The 22686-nt window shown below is 52.9% G+C and overlaps 1 protein-coding gene across 2 annotated transcripts in view; it reads right to left on the reverse strand.

Moving 5' to 3' along the window:
* The window catches only part of PLXNA2 (plexin A2), a 191433-nt gene that overhangs the window by 10104 nt on the left and 158643 nt on the right, over positions 1–22686 (reverse strand). The window contains exons 13-27 of one of the 2 annotated variants that reach the window (XM_040446320.1): positions 22202–22319; positions 20230–20366; positions 19128–19295; positions 18903–18996; positions 14634–14873; positions 13845–13988; positions 13318–13552; positions 11239–11381; positions 10276–10544; positions 8243–8309; positions 7880–8026; positions 7054–7213; positions 6584–6687; positions 2475–2574; positions 1003–1193 (exon numbers count right to left, since the gene is read on the reverse strand). In XM_040446320.1, coding sequence (XP_040302254.1) covers positions 1003–1193; positions 2475–2574; positions 6584–6687; positions 7054–7213; positions 7880–8026; positions 8243–8309; positions 10276–10544; positions 11239–11381; positions 13318–13552; positions 13845–13988; positions 14634–14873; positions 18903–18996; positions 19128–19295; positions 20230–20366; positions 22202–22319 — 2317 coding nt within the window. Of the gene's footprint in view, positions 1–1002; positions 1194–2474; positions 2575–6583; positions 6688–7053; positions 7214–7879; positions 8027–8242; positions 8310–10275; positions 10545–11238; positions 11382–13317; positions 13553–13844; positions 13989–14633; positions 14874–18902; positions 18997–19127; positions 19296–20229; positions 20367–22201; positions 22320–22686 lie in introns of those variants that run through there. The other variant, XM_040446321.1, reaches the window with a different exon arrangement.

The following is a 22686-nucleotide window of genomic DNA, read 5'->3' on the forward strand; positions in this document are numbered from 1 at the left end:
GGGTCTGACTGAAAGGAGTGAGGAGGTTTGTGGTATCAGTGGCCTGGGATCAGTGGTGTCTGGGAGTGGGTGCTGCGGGTACAAGGGTCCAGATCCAAGGACAGCCAGGCCCAGCCTTGACCCACGGGGCCCTGGAGGATCTCTGGGCAGGGACAAGGCCGGGCCTGCATCCCACAGTTGACAGGTTCAAGGAACACTTCTGACGGTTAGGTAAATGTCCAACCTTTTTTCTGGTGTCCTGTGTTCGTCCCTTATCAGCATATTAGCAAAAGCAAAATTTGAGACACGTGGTCCGAGGGTGTATTTCTATGTCATCTTTGGGAGCAAGTCTGAGAGCTGCAATCTGGATGCCACTGCGTTAGAATTTCAGCGGCATGTCTGTGGGGTCTGTGGTGGAGAGCATTTGAAATCTGACCTGTGCTGGCAAATATGAGCCACATAATTGCCATCCTTACAGGCGTATTTGTTCTCCGCGAGGGAAGCCGGAAGACGGCTTTTAGATCACAGCTTCCAGCACCGTGGCCCCCTCACTTCCATCAGCACTCGGGGGCAGGTGGGATGGGATGGGGAAGGGGGAGGCTTCTCTCCAATTATTGGCAGGTCCAGGCCTTTATGCTTTCCCTCCCGATGTGGCCAGAAAGCGGGTAGAAAAGGCAGTGGTGGTGGAGGCTGGCATATCCAGCTGACATCGATAAGAAAACCCTAACATTTTCCTAAAAGGTACAGGCACCCAGAGCCGAGGGAGCAGTTCCTTTGCAGAGTAATGGTGGTCTTGATGGGCCAGGGGCAATGATATTGTTGCAACCATTGCCAAAGGGTAGGGGAAAAACAGCAGTGGCCCGATCCTCTGGAAAGCCTGCTCTGGGACCTGGGTCTGATTGTCTGAATGGGTCCCCTTAAAGCACAGACTCCATGAAAGCCTTCTTACGCTGGTGGGCGGGTGGGGTGGGCAGGACATACCACTCTAAGGAGCCCTCCGGGGTTGGGGAGAGCAGGAGTTACCTTGGTGGCCAGTAGCCGGGTCAAGTAGATCTCAGACACCATCTTGCTGCCCCGGTCACCCTCCTTCTGGTCCCCATGGTCATGGTTCTTCACCAGATGCCACACCTTAACCCCACTCTCCAGGTCTGGGGTGATCATAGGGGCTCGGGACCGCAGGCTGTCGGGACTGCCGGTGTACCTGAAGGAGGAGTCTGAGGAGAAGGGGGCAGTGGAGGCCCATGAGACACTGATTTCGCCATGCTTGCTTGTAGAATCCTTCTAGAATCTCTGCCCACCTACTGCACTCGCTCAGAATAAACTACTTGCGATTGGACGGGGACCCTTGGGACTTCATATTTGGTGGGTTATTGTAGGGATCCTTGGTTGGCATGATGACAGAGGAGACTGAAACCCTTTCTTTTAAAATAAAATTCAGGGGCACCTGGGTGGCTCTCAGTAGGTTAAGCATCCGACTCTTGATTTCGGCTCAAGTCATGATTTCATAGTTTCATGAGTTCAAGCCCTGCATCAGGCTCATCATTGACAGCTTGGGATTCATTCTCTCCCTCTCTCTCTGTTCCTCCCCGACTCGTGCACGCTTGTGTGTGTGTGCACGTGTGCACATGTGCGTGCGCGCTCTCTCTCAAAATAAACTTTTAAAAAAATTTTAAAAATTAAATAAAAACTTAAAACAAATTCAAAATAAAAAGGAGTTTGGAAATTCTGTGAGTTGGAGACAGCCTTGCAAATATGGGAGCTCTCCTCCCCTGATGCTTGCACGGCAAAGAATAATCAATAGGTAATATGTCAGCCGAATATTTTCATAGGGGCTTTGATTAAAACTCTGGGTGCTAAGAAGCTGTAACTTATAATGCTCCCTCTTGGGAGTCAATGGGTCCTTCTTACTTGGCACCTAGAATATGGGATTGCCTAAGCCATTTTTGGAGCCACTGGACTCAGTCCTTGAGCTGGAAAACCCAAAGCCTTCCTGCATATACAAAGCCAGAAGAAATGGAGCAAGAGAGGGTGAAGCAAGGTAACCTCATGGCCCAGCAGGCACTGGGGGCCCTTGTGCCCTCGGGGGTGGATAGGCCAGGATGGTCAATTACTGGCCAAATTGGGACCCTTTTGAGAGTAAAGGGGGGCTAGTAATAACTCAGCCAGGACAACAGGTACAAATTGGGACTGGACCAAGGACTGGCATGTGGGAAACACCACCCAGGAGCCTCCCTGATTCTGGGCCCCTCAACCTCCTTCAGCAGGTGCAGGCTGTCAAAGGAAGGGCACGTGGTGCACCAACTCCCACAGCTCTGAGGACGCAGCCGTGCCGGGAATGACTGCACTAGGGGGGAGGGAAGGAAATGAGCGAACGTCCTTGACTGGACAAGGGCAGCTGCGAGGGCCGCCTGCTCGTCCAAAGGGCTGGTGAGAGGTCCGTGGTAGATCACAGAAGCCGCCTCCAGGCTGCCCAGGCTGCCTTTCCAGGTCCTCACCGTATCTGCTGATGGATGTGCGCGAGATGCTGGCAGACGCAGGGATGTTGTAGGAGGAGGTCTGTTTGGGGACCAGAGCCACCACCGATCTGTCTGACACCTGAGAAGGGTAGGAAAGGTAGAGTGTGGTTGAACCGGTAAAGCGAATTATCAAGTACTTCTAGAAGGTAACGAAGGAGGCGTGGGGTAGAGCACAAGGAGTTCAGGAATATTGAAGATACCATGGTTGCTACTCGCCAATACGTCCAACACGGTAGTTGTTCGCCACCTGTGCTAATCGCGCACTTGAACTTCAGTTAGTCCTAACGGAGATACATTGTAAGTGTCTAAACTATAACACGAGCTATTATGCTATAAACGCATAATATACGCTGCGTTTCAGTAGCTTAGCATGAATGAAAGAACACAAATTATCTCACTAATAATTTTCATATTGATTCCATGTTGAAATCATATTTATCTTAGAATCTATTAGGTTAGAGAAGATATATTGTTAACATCAATTTCATCGGCTCATTTCTACTTTTTAAACATGGCTAGTAAAAAGTTTTAATTTACACCTGTGGCTGGCATTATGTTTCTATTGGACAGCCTGGGCTAGACTCAAGCCTCCCTTCAACGCCGTGAGTTCGCACGATCATTACCATTTTACAGATGAGGACATTGAAGCATAGAGGGGCTAAGCAATGTCTTCAAAGCCACAGAATGAATGAATACATGGTACAGCCCATCTTTGTAGCCAGGTCTGTCAGGCTCCAGAGCACATGTTCTCCTCGTTATATCCTAATTTGGGATTTCATTTCAAGTCACACTGGTCTGCAGCCCATTTTCCCTTCTGGCTCTGATTTCTTTTCTGGCCAGGGTCCTATAATGCCCGGGCCACCTTGAGGGGTTCCACCAACAGGGCAACTGCTCTCGGGGAGGCAGAGAGAAAGACGGCTTGTCGCTCTGTCCTCTGTGAGGGTACCCAGGCTCAGCACCCGGCCTGGAGGGAAAGGGCTGATAAATGACAAGCCATATTGAAGACATTTGGGGCCATTTTGATTTAAGATTACCCTCCATCCAATAAAAACGGAGAATCCCCAGAATTGTGGCGATCCAATTAAACCCCTAACGCAGAGGGAATAAAACAGCTATAATAATGTTATGGGCCATAAAACATTCCTATTAAACCATTTTTTATTTTAACAATTTTTATGAACTTTATAAGTTTGATTTATAGTTGCACCAGTCGTAAAACCATCTTTCTGGGTCTTAAATTGTCAGTCCCTCTCTCCCACCAAAAAAGAATTAAATGTTGGGAAGTCAAACTATAAATGAACATTAGTGCTAACGAGATTCCCTGATAGCCGGTTTTAGTAGTGGTGTTTAATTTTACCCTCCCTATAAATCTGCGGGAACCCAGGAAGTTTTTTAACATCTCTTTGTTAATTAAGATTATGCAGATTTTCTCCTGGAGGGACTTCCAGGACCTTTGACTCCAGGGAGAGTAACAAGGGGGCGATGCTTTGACTTGATGGCATAAAGCTGAAGGGCCCTTTGCTCTTTACGGCATCTGGAAAGTTCCAGTGCCCCGTTAACTCCCCAGCCGGGGTGGCTCCCTGGACTGCCAGTGGTCCGCACCATCGGTACCGGGTCTGGAACTGAGGGGAACCTCTCCACCTCTGTCCTTCAGGAACTCTCCTTGCAACTGGCAGTCTAGAAATGATACTCTGAAAGCCTGGCAGGGGCAGGGGTTTCTACTCCCAAGAAGAACAGATGATGCTCTCCACGTGTGGTTTGTTGTCACCTAAAGGAAGATTCACAAGGTGACGCGAATGACCACAGTTCAATTCAGTTCCAGGTCTCGTCACTAAATCTCTCTCGTCTTCAGTGCTCGGTCGTTCTTTCTCTTGACTGACAGGCGGTGCAAATCCACGGTCAAGATGCTTGGCTGGGTCCGACCTCGGCTCTGCCATTTACTAGCTACGTGACATCAGGAAAGTCGGTTAACCTCTCCGTGTCTCTGTCGTCTCATTTGTCGACGGGGATACTAATGGCATGTAGGTGTATCATGAGGATTAAAGGGGTCAGGACACATAAAGGCCGACAGCAGTGCCTGGCGCCCAGTGGGCACTCGGTAAGTATCGGCATTAGTGTGGTTATTATGGGCATCACCATCATCATCACAGTCTCCCAAAGGGAAGAATGATGGCTGGTGTTTCTCATCACTCTGGGCCAGCATGTGGGAAGTACCTTGCACTCGGCAAAGCTCAGTAAATATTTGAGGAACGAATGAATACATGAATGATAAATGACATCGGGGAATTGGAAGTGCTTTGTATGATGAGCACTGTAAGAACAGAACATTCCATTCTGATTGGAAGCCTTAGGACGGACGGCTCAGTAACAACCGTCAGGGCATCACAGACAGAAAAGAAAGGGCTCACTCCTGCCCTTGAGAAACTGATGATTTGAAGGCACAATGCTATTCTCTTTTGCGCTTTCTTCTGCCGTTATAACCAGCTCATTGCAAGTGCTCTACAGGACGCATCGGCACCGTGTGAGCGGGATGGGGGCGGAATCAACAGGGAATGGCTATAAGTCTACCTCCCGCGTCCCCCACCCGTTATTTCTAATTCTTCCAACCACCCTCACAAGCCCTGGCTGTCGTCTTCATTTTACAGATGGGGAGCCCAGGTTCTGAGAGGTGAAAGTCACACACCACCAGTGAGTGCAGAAGTGGGGGTTTTTTTTTTTTTTAATTTTTTTTTCAACGTTTATTTATTTTTGGGACAGAGAGAGACAGAGCATGAACGGGGGAGGGGCAGAGAGAGAGGGAGACACAGAATCGGAAACAGGCTCCAGGCTCCGAGCCATCAGCCCAGAGCCTGACGCGGGGCTCGAACTCCCGGACCGCGAGATCGTGACCTGGCTGAAGTCGGACGCTTAACCGACTGCGCCACCCAGGCGCCCCAGAAGTGGGGGTTTTAATACAGCTTGAAAAGCCTTTACTCTTCTCAGACACCACACTTCCTCTGTCTGGGGCTGGGTGTGGTCAGGGACCCGGCACAGCTTACGCAGGCCAGTAAGGCAGATGGAGCCTGCAGAGGAGCGTTTCTGGGGCTGCCCCCAGTGTCCCCCACTAGCTTCCTTTGTGCTTCGGAGCCTCCCAGCCAGCTCCTATTGGCCTTCAGGACCCCCAGTGGCCTGGCTGATGGCAACCCGGTGCCTGCCAGTCCCTCCGCACCCTCCCTGTGCGCGGCGTGGACCTGGGAGGATGTTATTAATCAGGCAATCCCTTAGGGTCTCACAGCCTGCGGCGCTTCCTCTGGTTGGTTTAATTTCCCTCGGTGTCTCTCATTTCCAGCTTCTGTTTCAGTATTTTTCCTGAGTCCCAACCAGCCTACCTGTGCTTAATCTTACAGAGACCCCCAGCCAAGAGAGCACTCGTTACTATGGGAGGGAAGGGGAGGCAGGAATAGATACTCCTGGATCTTTTGTTCTTTTGCCGGAATTTTTTTTTTTTTTTTTTGACTGTTCATTCATTCAGTGCATCTGCCTCTGTGCCGAACACTTTACTGCACTGAATCGACTTCACACAACTTTATGGGGCGGGGATCACTTTGAACTCCATTTTACAGATGAGAAAGAAGAGAACTTAAGTAATTTCCCCAAGGACACCAGCTAGTAAGTGGCAGAATGCAAGACCCGGAAGACAAGTCTACCCAATTTCTCGCTCCGTGGCAAGTGAGAAGTGTAAGCTGCGTTGATGAGATGCTGAGGACAGAAAGCAGCAGGTACCCACGGTCAGTGTCCTTTCAGAGGACTTCACAATATGCCATTTTTCGGTGGAGGTAGAGACACACAGAATAGAAATGCCTAGCCTCACCCAGACCACTTAAGTCAGTTTCTTGGGGCGGGGGCGGGGCACTCGTCTTTTTGAGAAGTTTCCCTAATGATTCTCATAGGTAGTCATGGCTGAAAATCTCTGTTTTATACTCAGAGGGGAGGAGGAAGGGGTAGATGAGAAAATCTCTTCTAGGCTTCTGAGGGCCTGAGAGCAAACCCTGGAGTGAAAGGAACGTTTTGGGGAGTCAAAGGTCGTGGCTCAAAGCCCCTGCCCTCACCTGATAATGCATCAGCGTGTTCAGCCGCTTCCAATCGCCCTCGATCTTGGTGGTGATGTCTTCATCTTGCAGCACGACCCGGGCGATCCGGCCTTGACGCCACTCTGGGGAGAGGGGGTGGTGTAGGAGGGGGGGGGCTATGAACCAAGGTCACCCAGTCCTGCCTCCTCTAGGGGCCTGGCAACCCCAGCTGGTGCCACTCATAGTGCTTCGAGACTTCAAGGGCCCCATGGGGTCAAGGCAGCTGGGGAGAAGTGTGGACTTCACCAGAGGTGGCCACATCAGAGCAAGCAGTGCCCTGGGAGAAGTATTTCCTACGGCCCCTTGCCTGGGGCAGGACTGTCCCCAGGAGGGGCCTATGCAGGACACGGCTTCTCATTTTCTCACCTCATTCCATGCCATGGCCCAAAGGCCCTCCTGGAAGCCACTTTCTACCCCTTGCCCACACACTCCAAGCCCGGGCCTCCTACCCAAGTCCATGTCAACAGCCCTTGGCCGTTGGGAGTAGGGCACGTTCTTATAGACGGCATCGAGGATCTTCTCCTTGACCTGTGTGATGGTGTCACAGTTTAGCACCTTCACTGGGATCTCGGGACTGTTCTCGTTGTCGGGGTTGACGCAGTTCAGGATCTACAAGTGACGACGGAGGGGGAGCAGGATAGGAGTTCAAGGGACAGCTTGAAGGAGTGGGAGGAAGCCCTTGGACTACTCCCCTTTTAAGACTTACCCTCCCTACAAGAGAAATGTCCATGCCTCGGGTTCTCTCGCCTTCCTGCCATCTGCCAAATGATAACCTGAGCCATGCCTACCCTGCCCTTCTCAAAGAATTGGGACTCCACTTTCTAGTTCCTGGTTGGCTTAGGAGCCACTGTAATCCCGGAACGAGGCGTCCTAGGGGTTCAGAAATGGTTCCAGGTGTATCCAGGGATGGCCACCCACCTCCCAAAGCCTCTATGTTAGGAATTAGCAATTTCATATTCTTCCCCGTAATGCTAATTTCCCCATACCTAATGGAGGGGGGTCTCACCCCTACCCCCACCATATCATCTAGGGTAAACTGAGACAGACAGGGCTCTTTGGGCCCACCAGCTGAGATGGGGAGGGGAAACACAGGCATGTCTGCCACACTCTTGGAACACTTGGCACTGCCACACTCTTGGAACACTTGGCACGCCCCTTAGACTTGCCCCCAGGCCATATCCTAGCCTCTTTATTGATTGGCTTTGTCCTTGGAGGGCAGAGAATGGATCTGAGACAGGAGGTTTGCTGTGTCCCCTAAGTTTCCAGCCTCCTCACCAGGGTCTTGTACTCGATCTGCTGCCGGATGAGCTTGTCCTCGCTCAAGGAGTAGCGGGCCTCACCCGTGATGGCGTCGATGGGACCCTTCTCCATCTGCTGCTTGATGGCGCAGTAGAGCATGAACAGTGGCTCTCCCGCACACTCCTGTGGGCACAGGCAAGGGCGTGGGCTGTGCGGGGGCACCAGTCTCCTCCTCTCCCTCTCCCGGCCATGTTCCCAGGTCTGCTTTGCTTTGGAGCACCCCCGCCAGGCAGGTTCCTACTCCTGAGGGGTCCCCTGCAAGCCCCGATGGCCAGGCTTGGAGCAGCCCCCCTCCCATCTTACTCTCAGCTCTAGGTCCCGGCTCGCTCCCAATCTCACCTTCAGGAACTTGTGCAGGAGGAAGGCAAACCAATTGGTCAGCATCTTCTCAGCCACAGACTCTGTCCTGGGGAGGGAGAAGGGGTGAGGGGCGGTCCTTTGTGGAGGGGGTCTCGAGAAGGGGGTCGTCTGGCTTGTACGCACCGTGGCCCAAGAGAACAACAGGGCATCAAAGCATGCAGGGCTGGGAGCCAGGACACCAGAGCAAGAAGTGTGACCTCAGGCCAGAGGCTTCTTCTTTCTGGGCCACAATTCCCTGTGGAACTGGCACTACGGGTCTGCATAGGAAGGTGCCAGGTACCCCTTTCCACAGGGCTATCAATGACCAGTTCTCCTTACTTCCTGCCGGCCTGAGGATGATCAACTGAGTTTCTCTGTCCCTCTGGGATTCCTTGCATGCCTAAATACTCCATTTTCATACCCTAAAGGCCCCTGGTACCTGCCCCTCCAGCCACTCAGAATCAGACTGCCTGTATTCCAAGTCTGACTCTGCCACGGACTGCCTTGCGTGACCTCGGGCAAGTCATTTCCCCGGGCAAGTCATTTCCACAGTCTCTGGGTTCATTTTCCCTATCTTTGAATGGGGACCATGATAATATCTATCCCACAGGGCTGTTATCAGGATTGAATGAGTTAAGTATGTAAAGCGCTAAGAATAGCACCTGGCACCCGTGAGCACTGTTCCGTAAGTATTAGCTGTCGTTACTGCTATCGCGTGGGCTTGTGGATCCCAGCCACTCAAGTGGAGAGCGGTGTGCATGAGTGTTCAGCGCACAGGGGATCTGCTTCTGCAAGCACCGCCCCTCCCCATCCCCCAACCTGGGCTGCAGATCTGGGGACTCGGGGAAGGAACAAAGCGGCTGTAACAGACCCTCCGTGATGGGGATGGGGATGCCGAGGGGTATTTTAACACCCTCCAGGTAGTGCAAATTATACCCTCTGGCTGTAGTAAATCCCAAGCATTTGCCAGGGCTGCTCTGCAATCTGGGCCTGGGAGAGAGTGACAAAGGCAGAAGAAATTGTAGCTTTGTCCCCTGGCCCCTCCCAGCACCCTCTCCCTGCATTGTGCCTGAGATTAGCTCTAATTTAAATACAACAGTTCTTAATGAGAGTTTCTAATGCTCAGATTGGCAGGATGGGGGCTCAGAACTCATAACACAAAGCCATTCCTCCTCCCTCCTCACCCCACGTGGGGTCTGGAAGCCTGCGACCTGGCTGGGAGCAGGCTAAAGAGGAGGGTGGAGAAATGGAGATGGTGCATTCCAACCTCTGCTGCCAGAGGGGCTCAGGAGCTCTGCTCTGCTCCCTGGGGCCTCCAGGGAGGGTGGCCTTGGGGGATGGATGCCAAGGTCTCCAGCCCTCTCTCCTGCCAGTAAAAATGGCAAGGGCGGAGGGAGCCTGTGGTGGCTGCTGGTGATTCGGATCCTGGGAACTGGGCGCGGAAGGGAAAGGCTGCAGCAAATCTCCAGCCAGCCTCTGTCCCACAGAACCTTCGGCGAGGATGGAACTGTTCCCTAAGTGCGCTGTCCAATATGGTGGCCGGCATGCGGTGACTGAGCCCTTGGCATGTGGCTAGCGCGACGGAGGAACGGAAGTTCACGTTTTAGTTCATTTTAATTCACAGTCACGTGTGGCTACCACACTGGACAGTGCAGCTCTAGAGGCACAAGGAGGGACAGAGACTGGGAGACAGTGTTACCGATGCCATTTTGTCAGTGAGGAAGATAAACAGCAGAGAGGCCGCGTCACGGGCCCGGGACCACACCGCTAGCAGGTGGCAGGGCCGGGGCTCGAGCCGGGGTTCGAGCCGAGCTCTGAGCCGAGGTCCGGGCTCCTCCTTCACACTTAGCAGGTGCAGACACAGCCTCCCGGGGCCACGGGGAGATCAGACTCTGCGCCGCGAGAGGCGCGGACACAGGCCACTGCGCGTGGGTGTGATGTCTGCGATGGGGAGCCTTTCATGCTGCTCTAGCAGGGCCCACGAGCTCGCTGAGACCCTGGCCCCCCTCCCCGCCCCCTACCGCGGGGCGCACCTGCGGAGGAGCAGCTTGGGGTGGTTCTTGTTCTCCAGATTCTTCTCGATGAGGTCAGACAGCAGCTGCTTGAGGACGTCCGTGGCGTACTCCAGGCGGCCCTGCAGGCCGGTCATGATGAGCGAGGCCACGTTGCCTCGGTCGCGCATGGAGAAGCTGCGCTGTAGCTCCAGGGTGCGGATGAAGGTCAGCAGGAACACCTTGTTGTTGATGAGCTGGGCGAAGAGCTTCAGGGCCTTCTCCACGTGCTGCTGCCCATTTCCCTGCACCTGGGGTGGACGGGACGGGTGCTCCCTCAGAGGACAGGCTTCCGGCCTCCTAGCCCGGCCTCTCCCCGAGGGTCTTGCGTGGCGATAGCTGTAGGACTCTGTCCGTGATGCCTACAGCCACCCCGCCCCATCTCCCGCACCCGCGATGGGGTAGGAATGGCTGGGCTCTGAGGTCCACCATCTACTCCGGCCACCCCCTCGGTTTGGGGGTCGGCTCCAGGCAGAGCCCTCGCAGGGGATGCCGTCCGTCCGCCTGTCCCAGGGGTACCACAGGAGATACTCCATCAGACTTGCTTGGTTTGCTAGTCTCCCTTTAATCCTCTCTGCCCTGACTTATTATCTTTGGCAAAACAAACCAACAAATGAGCAAACAAACTTCACAGAATCGTAGGTCTTTCCTTAAGCCCCCTTAAATCCATTTGAGAATGTGGCAGAATCGTAGTTAATTAATTTAGTCATTAATTAAAAAAATGACAATCAGCCTTCCCCTGGAATCATCCTAAAGAGCCTGGGTGCCCCCCCACCCCCACCTGGGCCGTGATCCGCCTGATGAGAAACATCCCCGTGGGGGTGATGCTGTTGTAAGCCGTTTCTCCTCCTTACTCCTGACCTTTCTCTGAGCTATTGGACCCCATCTGCATTTCCCAGGTCCTGCGTTCCTGCCGGGTGGCTTGGGGAGAGAGGCAGGCCCTACCTCCAGCTCCCGCAGCACGGGATGGTCCTCGATGCCGGGGAACAGGACTCGCATAGCATAGGTACGATAATCCAGGTAGGGGATTCCAGAGCGGTCCAGGTCGCTGGTCAGCTCATTGATGTCTGTCTGGAGCTCAGCAAAGGCTATGAAAATGCAGGGAGACAGGGAGGCTCAGGAGGGCGACCGGGGCAGGGGAGGGGAAAGGCGGGAGAAGACGTCTGTGAAGGCCTGGGGTGTGGAGACAAGGAGGGTTGTTGGGTTGCATCTCCAGAAGGTGTGAGGTATCTCCGGGCCTCCCTTCTTAGGTGGTAGGCACGTGGGCGATTTCTGTATCATTTCCTCCTGTCTGCCAATGCCTAATTTTGCCTTTTCTTTCTGCGTATTACAAGTGTAGTTAAAACAAAGAAAAGGGAAGAACACCATGACTAGTATCATGCATGGGGCTGCAGGTTCTCGAAACAGCAGAGAGGCAGCGGCCAAGGGGATGAAGCCAAGCGCAGAACAGGCAGCCTCCCTCCCCTTTTCTTCCAAGCAAGAGAATAATGAATCAAGATGCAAAGACCTTGGACAAAAATGAACATGAAAACCACCATGAGATCTCGCCCATTAGGGTGGCTATTATAGAAAAATGGACAACAGTGAGTGTTGACGAGGATGTGGAATAACTGGAACCCTGTGCTGACAGCTCAGAGCCTGGAACCTACTTCAGATGCGGTGTCTCCCCCCTCTCTCTGCCCCTCCCCTGCTCACGCTCTGTCCCTCAAAAATGAATAAATGTTAAAAAAATTAAAAAAAAAAAAAAGGAAAGAGATTCTGACACTTGCAACCACATGGATGCCACAGCACGGATTATGCTTAATGAAGTAAACCAGACGCAAAGAACAAATACCGTGTGATTCCATTTATATGAGAGTCCTAGAGAAGTCAGATTCATAGAAACAAAGTAGAATGGTGGCTGACAGCAGCCAGTGGGGAGGGGGCCATGGTTACTGTTTAATGAATACAGAGTTTCAGCTGGGGAGGAAGAGAAAGTTCTGGATGGCGGTTGTGGTTCCATAATGATGTGAATGTACTTAATGCTACCTAGCTGGAAGGAAGAGCCCTAGGGTGTGGAGACAGTGAGGGTTAAAATGGCAGATTTTATGTGATGTTATGTGTACTTTAACACACACACACACACACACACACACACACACACAGGGAACTAAGAACACCAAAGCCAGCCTTGCGGCGCCCCAGCCATCAGGCCCTCAGCTGACAGGGGAGCGTTCCTTTGGTGGCAGGTCTGTCTGCCTGATGCCCTTCTCCCCGCCCTTCCCCTGCCCTGGCACCGGAGAAGCCATTCCCCACGTCGCCCCAGCCCAGCCGTTCCCTTTAACCCAGCAGAGAGGGCTTGTTCCTGATCCTGATGTTTGTAGCAAAGGGAGAAATGTTTTGATTCTTAATTGAAATGTTTACCCAGAGAGCCCGGTGGGTCCTCAGCCCGAGGGGACACCAGATATATGTGTCACCTCGAGGCTGTGGTTGCGTGGGAGATGGAAGGAAGCAATCGCTACTCCCACGTGTGTCCACGGTCGAGGACACCAGCGAGTGGTGGCCTTCAGAGCGCTCGGCCTGTGGCGCGGGTGGAAAACACGCCCTGGGGGAGGGGAGGGGATAAAGCCGGAGACAGGTGAAGAGCTTCCTTGCCTCTCCTGCTGTTGCTGCCTCCACACGCTCTGAGAGCAGCTATGCAAGAAACAGGAGCCGGATTCCCATCTGGGGGACCTACAGCAACCGACAGCCGAGCCTGGGAGGCTCTGACTGTGGGGAGACCGGGGCCCCGAAAGGGAGAGAAAGGCTCCCAGACTGGGAGATGAGTCAGGGCTCAGGAAGGCCAGGAACAAGATGGTCAGACCTGGGGCCTCGCCCTGGGCATTCTTACTGGGACTTCTCTAATGCTAAAAGCAAAGTAAGTTTCTGGGAAAACAGGCTGAGGGTGGGAGGGATGGAAACAACGATAAGAGCAGTTTCCCGGGAGGCGGGAAAGGACTGGTGACGAAAGATGGGGCCAGGAAGCGAGACAGTGCCTCCACCTACCTTCCTTACACTCCAGGGCCACGCGGGACTCCAGGTTGTCCATCTGCATCTGGAGCCTCTTGAGAGTGAGGTCGTTTTCTCGAGACTTCCGCTTGTAGGCGATGAGGACGATGATGACGATGATGAGCAGGAGGCTGCCGCCCGCCGCGATGCTGACAATGGCTGGCAGGGTCAGCAAGCTGTCTGAGATGACACTCACCGAGCCAGGAGAGAACACCATCCCGCCCACGTGAACCTGTGCATTGCACACACACAGACGCTGTAGAGCCCTGGCATGCCATCGATCCTTATGTTTCAGAAAGGGCAATGAGTGACCACGGCCACACAGTACAGACTTGGACATGAAACAACTTCCTGCTTATCGTCTCCCTTTCCTTTCTTGGGTTCTCAACTTCTACCCATCTCAATGTAGAACATGATGAGGAGGGGCTATGGAGGAAGTAGACGGGACAGCCTCACTTTGTGACAGATCATGCATGCACGGCGAGGAGGTGGGGGGAGTCATAAAAGGAAGCGGGTTCACTCACCATGACTTTGTGCTGCCCCGTGAGGTTGGGAGGCTCGCAGAGGAGCTGTGTCTCCGACACAGTGACAGCACACGGGGTCTCTCCAATCAGCACGGTGTAGTTGAGTTTGGCACCTCCAGAGGCAGGAGGGCAGAGGTTTTTGCCCTGGGGAGAACAGTAATCTTAAAAGAAACAATTGACGCAGGGACGCCGAAGTTAACTGCCTCAAAAAGAGATGAAAGCCGTGGGGGAAGGGCAGCCGTGCAAAAACCAATAGATGACTCCGTGCAGAGTTTCTGGGGAAAACTTCAAACAGCCCCCATTTCCAGAGAAAGAGAGAGAAAATGCGGGGAGGAGAGAAAGCAAGGGAGGAAGGGATGGGAAGAAGACTGGAAGGAGAGACAGACTCCAAACCAGGGAGCATTTGGAGGAGAGCACGTGGGATATAAAGGAAATAACAAAACAGGTGGACGAATCGTTCCGGGGCACCGTGACCCCTTGGAACAGGCGCGCGGGCTACGGTGGCCACGGGAGCGGTCAATAAAAGGAAGTGTTTGCTTCCAAGGCGCTGCCGAATTTTGGCATCCCAAAGCTCACAAGAACAAACAGCAACATTGTAAAGTGTTCCTTGAGAATCCCAAGGGCCAGATATATGGCTGGATGGGTCAATATCTATAAACAAGCTCCCTTTTCGGGGAGATGGCAGCTTTGCGAGGCTGTGAGCACAGAGAGGCGAACAGGAAAGGCCGGGAGTGAGGTGGGCTGTCACCATCACGGCACGGGCCAGGCACTGCTCTCTGCCCATCCTACCTTCAGAATGATGGGGGATCCTGGCTTTTGATCCAACACTCCCGTAGGGCTGAGCAGTTCGAAGGTTGGGTTGGGGTAGTAGATGAACTTGGTGTCGTTGTAAATGAGCAAGGACTGGACGTTATTAAAGACGAATCCAAACTCATCTGGCCGTTCCACAGTGTCCAGGCCGGGCCGGTAGTCCGTGGTCAGAGAGGGTGCCAGGCAGGTTAGGGTGGTGGTGTTCACAACTTTACAAACCTGGGAGGGCCAGAGTGCAGCATTTAAATGCAGATCGAGTGAGAGGTGGGGGGGGGGGGTGTCACACTACCACCTCCCGCCCTCTCTTTGCTTTGGCTTGTCACCCCCTGATTACTTGGTTGTCTTCATTAGATGGTGAGCCCCTTGAGAAAAAGGACTGTGAAATTTGGGAGACTGGGGCACACATGTTAACCTCATTCATTCATTCACCAACGTCGTTTGACGGCCTGTTCTGTGTCAGCCGCTATGCTAGCAGCTGGGGCCATTTAGTGACACTGTCATCGTCCGGAAGAGGAGACAAATGACCAAACACGCATTATAACATAGTCCCAGACGGGGACCGGACTGCAGTAGGGGTTCGAGCACCGCTAAATACATGAGTGCCTGTGTGAAAGGCCCAGTGGGCAAGGACCAGGCAGGGTAGGAGGGTGTGTGTGTGAGAGAGAGTGCATGGCCGTGGCCTGAGGATGACTCAGGGACACTTTTCCTTGCACAGAAGGAGTGAAATGTAACCTGAAGAACGAGCAGGACTCTCCTAGACAAGGAGGGGGAGGGGTGGGGGCAACAAGTCCCAGGCAGAAGGAAGGGCAGCAAAGGCCTGGGGAGGAGGGAGTTTGAGGATAAAGCAGGACAGCAGTGTAGACAGGGTGTGTATGTGTTGGGGAGCAGGGAGTAGCATGAGACGAGCACTCTGCCAGCACATAGTAGGTGTTCAGTTAATGTTTACTGAATACACTGATGAGTAAAAAGAATCTTTCAAGTCTTGAAGCATTCTGTTCAGGATCTCTCTCTTCTGCAGCCAGGCGCCCCCCTCACTCTGCACAAGGGAGTAGCCCGGGTACGGATACTGAGGTCATAATGTCCTTCCTTTTTGGGTAGACCCTGGTGTCTGTACTAAAATCCTAGCTGAGCTGGCCTCGACTTAGCGTGAGCGGCACCATTCCCTTCTCTGGTGGTTTAGTTCCAGGGCTGTCCAGGGCGGTGGCCGGACCGAAGAAACCGCCACAGGACCCCGCGTGGCATGTGGACAAAACCCGATTCCCACGCGCTCTCCTCCTGGCTTGCGCTCAGCACGGTCCTGGTTGGGGCTCTGGGTGTCCCAGCAACAGCCAAGGGCATCTGGGAGAGCTCAGCCTGCTCAAGTACACGCTGTCCTGGCAGGTTCACATGTGTTGTGAGTCTGGCCAACACACACACACACACACACACACACGAGCTTCATGTTCCGAAAACAAGACCCCGTGTGAAATCGCAGAGAAGCTGACCCTGGCACAGAGATTATGTCAGACCCCCAAGTCCAAGTGTTAACCCCCACTTTCCAGAGGGAGTTTAAGAGTTTCACTAGAACAGCCTGCTGAGGGCTGCCCGGGCGGGGGAGGGCTCCCTAGACCAGACTCCTCTCTGAATAAGCAAATCACTCCCAAACAAGCAGGCTCTGTTCCTTAACTGCCCGGTGCCGCATCGGCACTTTATTTGCCAAAATTCCTGGGGGTTTTGCGGCCTTTGCCTTGGCCCTTCTCACGTCTCACTGGGGATGCTTCAAAATCCAGAGGCAAGAGGTAGACCCAGTGGGCTGAAGACGTGCCTGTGGGGGCGGGGGGCAGAGTTTTTCTGTCCCCACCGCTCCTGACAGAGAGCTCCCGACAGTAAAGGCAGGGGGCAGAGGTCACCACCTTCCCGTTGTGGAGCCAGGCTTGATGAAGAGACCACATCCAGGTGGCTCCTCCAGGCCTGTCCGCCTGCAGGCTCCAGGCAGGTCACCACTGAGCCTGAGGACCCCCAGCTCTCAACAGGGAGGAACCATCACTTAACTGCTTGAAACACGGAGGGCACAGTGGGTGGGCTGGGGGAACTGCTGGGGAGATTGCTGCCCAGGGTTGCAAGACCTTAGCCTTTGCAGATGGATGTCAGGTGTAGGGAAGGCCTTTCCAGACCAGTCTTCTCTTCAAATGGCTTTGTGGGGACTAAGGCCGCAGGCTTTGGAGGTTAACCTCGTCAGTCACATACTTACTCTGTACTGCCTTAACCATGTCTTTTACTTCCTGTACTTCTACTGCTGTGACATCTGGGGCCTTACGACCTGGAGGGGTCCCCAGGTCCAGCCAGTGCCTAGAGACCGCAAACAACCTGCCTGCTAGAGCACGCTGTTGTGATGCAAACCAATCAGTCCGGAGCCCAGACCCCCGACTGCCTCCGTTTCCACACTCTGAGCACCCATCCACCATCCCTAATCATACCAGGCCGGGCACGGGACAATCAGGAACAGCCCCCGTGCCCCAGAGGCCGCTAAAACGATTCGGACTGGGCACCCCTAAGCCTGTTTACCTTGCCTTCATGCTTCCTTCCTGCAGAAGCCATAATAAAGGCTCTCCCCACAGTGCCCTTTCCTCCCTCTGCTTCCAGACCCCCCCCCACCGGCTGCTTCCCCCTTGGTGTGGAAGCCCCCTTCCCTTGGGGTCTGTGAGTATAACAAACTATCTTTCCAATGGCAGTTGCCTCCTGTGCTGTTGGCCTTGACATACCTGAGTAATAGTAAAACCTTTATTTCAAAACACGTACCTAATTTATTTAGGGGTTTTATCTTTCCTGTGTGTCAGGCCACTGTTCCCATTTCCACCCCTCATTTTCCTTCCTTCCACTTAGTCCTTGGGGTTTGACAAGGTGGTCTGTGAGCTACTGGGAACACTGGCTTCAGTCTGGAAGTGGAGTGGGAGCACAGGTCTTTTTACCCCTGGATCAGGCTCTCCACTTGGGATAAGGAGGCACGTGCTCTCCTGGCCCAAAGAGCTGTGACCAGGGTGGAAACTGAAGGTGTGATACGGGTGTCCCTGGATGTCTGCCATGATGGAACATCATAACCAGATCACCAGCATCTCACGGAGTCTGGTAATGAAGAGTCCAGGTTTTGGGGGGATCTAGTTGCTTCTGCCTCCAGCTACCCTCATGGCTGGGGGCAAGCCGTTACTCCTTTCTGGCATTAGTTTCCTCAGCTATACAACGAGGGGGGTGGACCAGATGATTCCTGTAACTTTTCCAGAACTTGCCTTCAAATGCTGTGTCATTTTGTGCCTTTCTGTGTTTCCTAAGGAAGCTTCCACATGCGGGGGGTCTGTCAGGGATAAAAGGGTAGGCACAGTACCATCTTTCCTGTCTTTATCACAGCTACTCAATCCCCTGAGGTCAAAGCAGCAATAATAGCAATTATATGAAAAATAATGGCCATAATAGCATCTCCTGGACTATAATTACGAATACCGCAGTGTTTTAGAGAATACCGGCTAACAAGACTGAGGGGGAAGCCACCAGAACTAACTAAAAAATGTGTAACGACATCTCAGACATTCTACTTTTATGATAGGGAACTTCTTTAAAAACCACAAACGTCCGTAGAGAAAAAAAAATTAAGTTACATGGCTCCGCACCGAGGAGTAAAGTAAAATGTTCGACTGATCACCTTCGCAGCCGGGGTAGGACTAGCTGCTCGCAGTGACTACCGTTTATCAAGCGCTAACCTAGTGCCCACCAAGGGCTTTGTGTTACAGATCTGCGAGGAGAGTCTTATCGTCAGCGTTTACACAGGCAGAGAATAGGGGATAACAGAGGTTAAACGACTTGATCGTGGTGGTACGACTAATGGAGGGCAGCGTCCTGCTTCCAATTCAGATGTGTCTGCCTCTGGAGCCAGCATTTCTTCACCCTTCCACCCTGCTTCTTACGGGACCTCAAAGCAAACATAGCATGAAACCAGGAGCCCTTCTGTGCTCTCTCTTAAGCTCAGAAGCCAGGACATTTATATACTCGCCCTCTGACGAGAAATGATTATGCTGTAATTGCAAAAGTCCTTAGAAGGTTCAGGTGTTTGGGGCCATGATTCCAAGCTCAGGGTCTTGAACTAACTTTCTTCCCCCATAGACGGCCGCTCCAGTGCATCTGGTTGGAAGAGGGAGCTAACACGGACCTCATCACATTGCAAACCCAGACGCAGAGCTGTGGTTATAGGGAGGGCCAGGCGGACCGGCGGTTACTCACGTTGACAGACTCCTTGCCATTAAACTTGACTCGGACCCTTGGCTCCTGAATGACATCCAGGTTGAAGCCTGTGATGGTCAGGGGTGTGTGGCCACTGGGAACAAGCAGAGGCTGGGTTAGGTTAAAAGCCCTCTCAAACGGCTACCACCTCGACCCCGGCCCCCTCACAAGACAGGGGTTCTGTCAGGTGGCGGCTGGGCGTTATCCGTCCCACCTCTGCCTCACCTGGCAATGCTCCACTCCGGCTCAATGCGCTGCACCCGGGGGTCATCTATGTACTCGAACTGTAGGTTGTTATCCACGCGGGCTCGGTCGACACTCACGGAAACGGGGACTGGGCCCAGTCCGTTGGATGACGGGGGTGAGACACACACGATCTCGTTCATTGACCGCCTGACAGGGAGACAGCAAGAGGGTTGTAAAGAAAGGCATTGGCGATGAGGAGAGCTCTCTGGCTTCAGAGGCGATTTTCCTCAGTCTGAGGGTATGTATGGCCCACGAAATGCTCTGTTCCTTCATACTCTACACAACGGAACATATCCCTTATCGGTGTATATCAGTGCCTCTTTTTACTGGAGATCCGACTCTGGTTGGACGAGGGAGGGAACATGTTGAAGAAGGGGACTGGAGAATGTGGGGCAGGGGTCAGGGCTTCGTGGGCTTTGGGTGATCTTTCCTGGATTTTTCTAGAATAGGCTAGTTAGCCAGTGCTTAGAGTCTGGTCAGTCATTCAGTAAGTATTCACTGAGCACCTACTATGCAGAGAAGGGAACACAGTCCTTGCCCTTAGGGAGTTTATAACCGGAGGAGGAGATGATTGGCTGATACTGAGCATGTTGGGTTCTCACCCATGGATTCTCTCAGGATTCTCTATATCCCCAAGGCCTCATCGGAGTATCCGGCAAATAGCAGCTGTTCAGGTTTTCATGCACAAGAGATGCCCTGAGGATAAGTCTGTGTGCTTGCTGAGGACTGAGGTCATGTAGTCTCCATGTTTCTCGAGTCCCCATAGTGGGGACCTAATGAATGCTGGGTCCTGATGGTGACTGGAGAGTTTCTGGGAACTTCCCCATCAGCAGCTCTCACGGCCCTTGTTCTCATTATTTTTAGAAGTATCTAGCCCCTAGATATATTGACTAAGTGGTCTATATTGCTATAAACTGAGTAGTGGGATGGATTGCTCACAGGGACTGGAATGGTGTTTGGGCCCAGGACGTGGCCCACACCGTGGGAGTAAAGGGGCGGGCACCTGTGTGAACACGCCCGGAACAGGCGCGCACACGCCTCACACGTACAGCCTTCCAGTGCTCCTTTGAGCCCATCTCACCCATAGAACTCGCAGGTCTGGTTGCCCAGATATACAGCCACGCTGCTGCCTGCCCCGAGGTAATGGCCTGTGATGGTTACCATGGTGCCTCCCGATTCTGGTCCTCGGATGGGGTTGAGCGACAGCACAGAAGGGTTCTTTGGAAAAAAAAAACAGAGAAACGGTCACACTCAGGTTTGGGCCAAAGGGACAGACCCACGCTGGACGTAACGACCAAAGGAGGAGCTGTGTCCCTGCTCAGAGTGCAGGTACTTTTTCTGCCCTTTCTCAATCTCTTCTCCTGGAGCTGAGGCCCTTTCTAAGAAGAGGCTCTTGGCATGTCCAGGGAAGGCAGACGGACCGAGCTTTAGAATTAATTAACTCCCTGGGGAGTCTCATGCTCATAACACCAATGGGAAGGCAGAGGTAACACCGACTAATCTATCAATTAGTTTACAAATTGAGAGCAATTTGAAAATGCTTCTCTATCTAGAGCCTGTACTGATTTTTTTTGGCACAAAATCGATTAGGTTGAATAAAGCATCCTTGTCTGGATTGGGCCACTAAGGGGCCAAAGTCCTCCATTAATGGCCCTTGCACATGTCCTGTCCCTTCCTAAGCACGTGAGGGGCACGGCTGGGGGCCTGTCAGTGTTAGATACAGCTTCCCCGCCACCTTCATCAGGAGGATGTCCTATCGATGGCCAGCACATTTTAGTCAACTCCCTAAGCTGTAAAATAAAATCCGAAGCGTGAAAGAAATGTCATGTGGCCTACGGTGCATCCGGCGGCTGACCTAAATAAGAAAGGAATTGCTCCTGTCTGGAAGGCCAGGCTGCGGGAGTCGGAAGCGCTTTTAACTGAACAACTATACCTGCATGAATTCTAGACCGCATTAGCCGGTCACTGTCCACTGGCCCCGAAGCAAGCTTCTAGATCACTCTGGGCTTTTGTTTGCTCCAATGTCAAGAGAGAGGAGGGCGGGCTAAATGATCTCTAAAGCCTCTCCCATCTGGGACATTCTACGGTTTTCTCTCCCCTCCCCCCTCCCCCGTCGTTCTGTGTTTGCTGCTCACACGAGACCCTGTCTGTCCTGCGTTGAAGATAGGGGAAGCCGGTGGCAGGCAGACAATGGTACTCTCCAATCCGAGGAAAAGACGACTATGAGAAACGGACAGAGATGCCAAGATAAGAAGGCAGAGCCTGGAAAACCTAAAACAAGCAGTAAAATGCTTTAGAGAGAATAAAATGTTGTGGTCTAATGATTTTTTCAAAACTCTTAGCAAGGCTGGTTTGACCCCATCTGCTGGTGTTAACACTTTTTAATGAAGAACTCAATGTGGCAATATAGAAAAGTGTCAGCAAAGGGACTCCAGAGCCCCAGAAGCAAGTTATTGATTCAGCAGGAAGGTAGCCCCAGCAGATTCCAAGGCCCCAGAAGCACGCTATCGATTCAGCAGGAATACAGTGCCGGCCTTCGAGAAAGTTGTCGTGATTCTACTACCCGCCGCCCGAGCGCGAAGAGATGTCTTCAGCTGTGAGTGTGCATCAGTGTGCCTAACCACACCATCACACAGAGCAACTCACTCAGTACCCCCTGCTCCCATGGTCCTGCCACAGACACTTGTCTCTGCAGGATTTGAAGTGACTTCTCTAAACTCCCACTCGCGATAGCTTTGGCAGAAAACAAAGCATGTGGATAAATACAGACCTTTTTAATTAGGTCCCTCAGGGGATCTGTCCTCATTAGGCTGGAATGAGACTAAGATATCACACTGGCAGGACAAGGGGTGGCCCCCTCCCTCCCTTACGCGTAGGATCCACTTTCTAAGAAAGACCTGATCTTGCCTTATTTAGAATTCTGGCCCGTGACTCTCTGAGACTCTAATAGCATCGTCAGTCACACATCCATCCTACCCCCGGCTTGAGGGGGGTGTGGGGCCTTTGTGGGAGAAGCCTAGAACAGGCTGGGAGCCCCGTAGCCCCATACTCACCACAAAGGTGTACTGTTGATGGGACTTGGTCATGAACTCTGGCTTACACTCGCCAATGCATAGGCGTACAGGCCCGGAGGTGGTTCCCACGAGGGCATGGCCCATCTCACAGACGATCCTGAGGAGAGAGCAAATCTTCCCGTGAGAGGCCTGGCCACAGCCCACATCCCTGCCTATACTTCTCATCTTACCTCCCCCGTGCCCCCCACACCCCCACCCCCGTCCCAACGAATGACTCATCACACACTTGCACTGGTGCTGTACCAAGACTCAGCTTGCTCACCCATCTAGCTGTGTGACCTCGGGTAAAGAGCTTTCCCTTTCTGGGCTTCAGCCTCTCATCTGTACAGTGAGAAGCCGAATGAGATCACCTCTAAAGTCCGGAGTGCCTCCAAATGCTATGCTGCTTAATTCTCGGAATCGACCTGCATTCCCAGTGCCTCTGAGGTGCCTAGCACGGGGTAGTTACCCAGTATTTGTGGGAT

Source organism: Herpailurus yagouaroundi, unplaced genomic scaffold (genome assembly GCF_014898765.1).
Source record: "Herpailurus yagouaroundi ecotype Mexico unplaced genomic scaffold, PumYag 195, whole genome shotgun sequence".
NCBI lineage: Eukaryota > Metazoa > Chordata > Mammalia > Carnivora > Felidae > Herpailurus > Herpailurus yagouaroundi.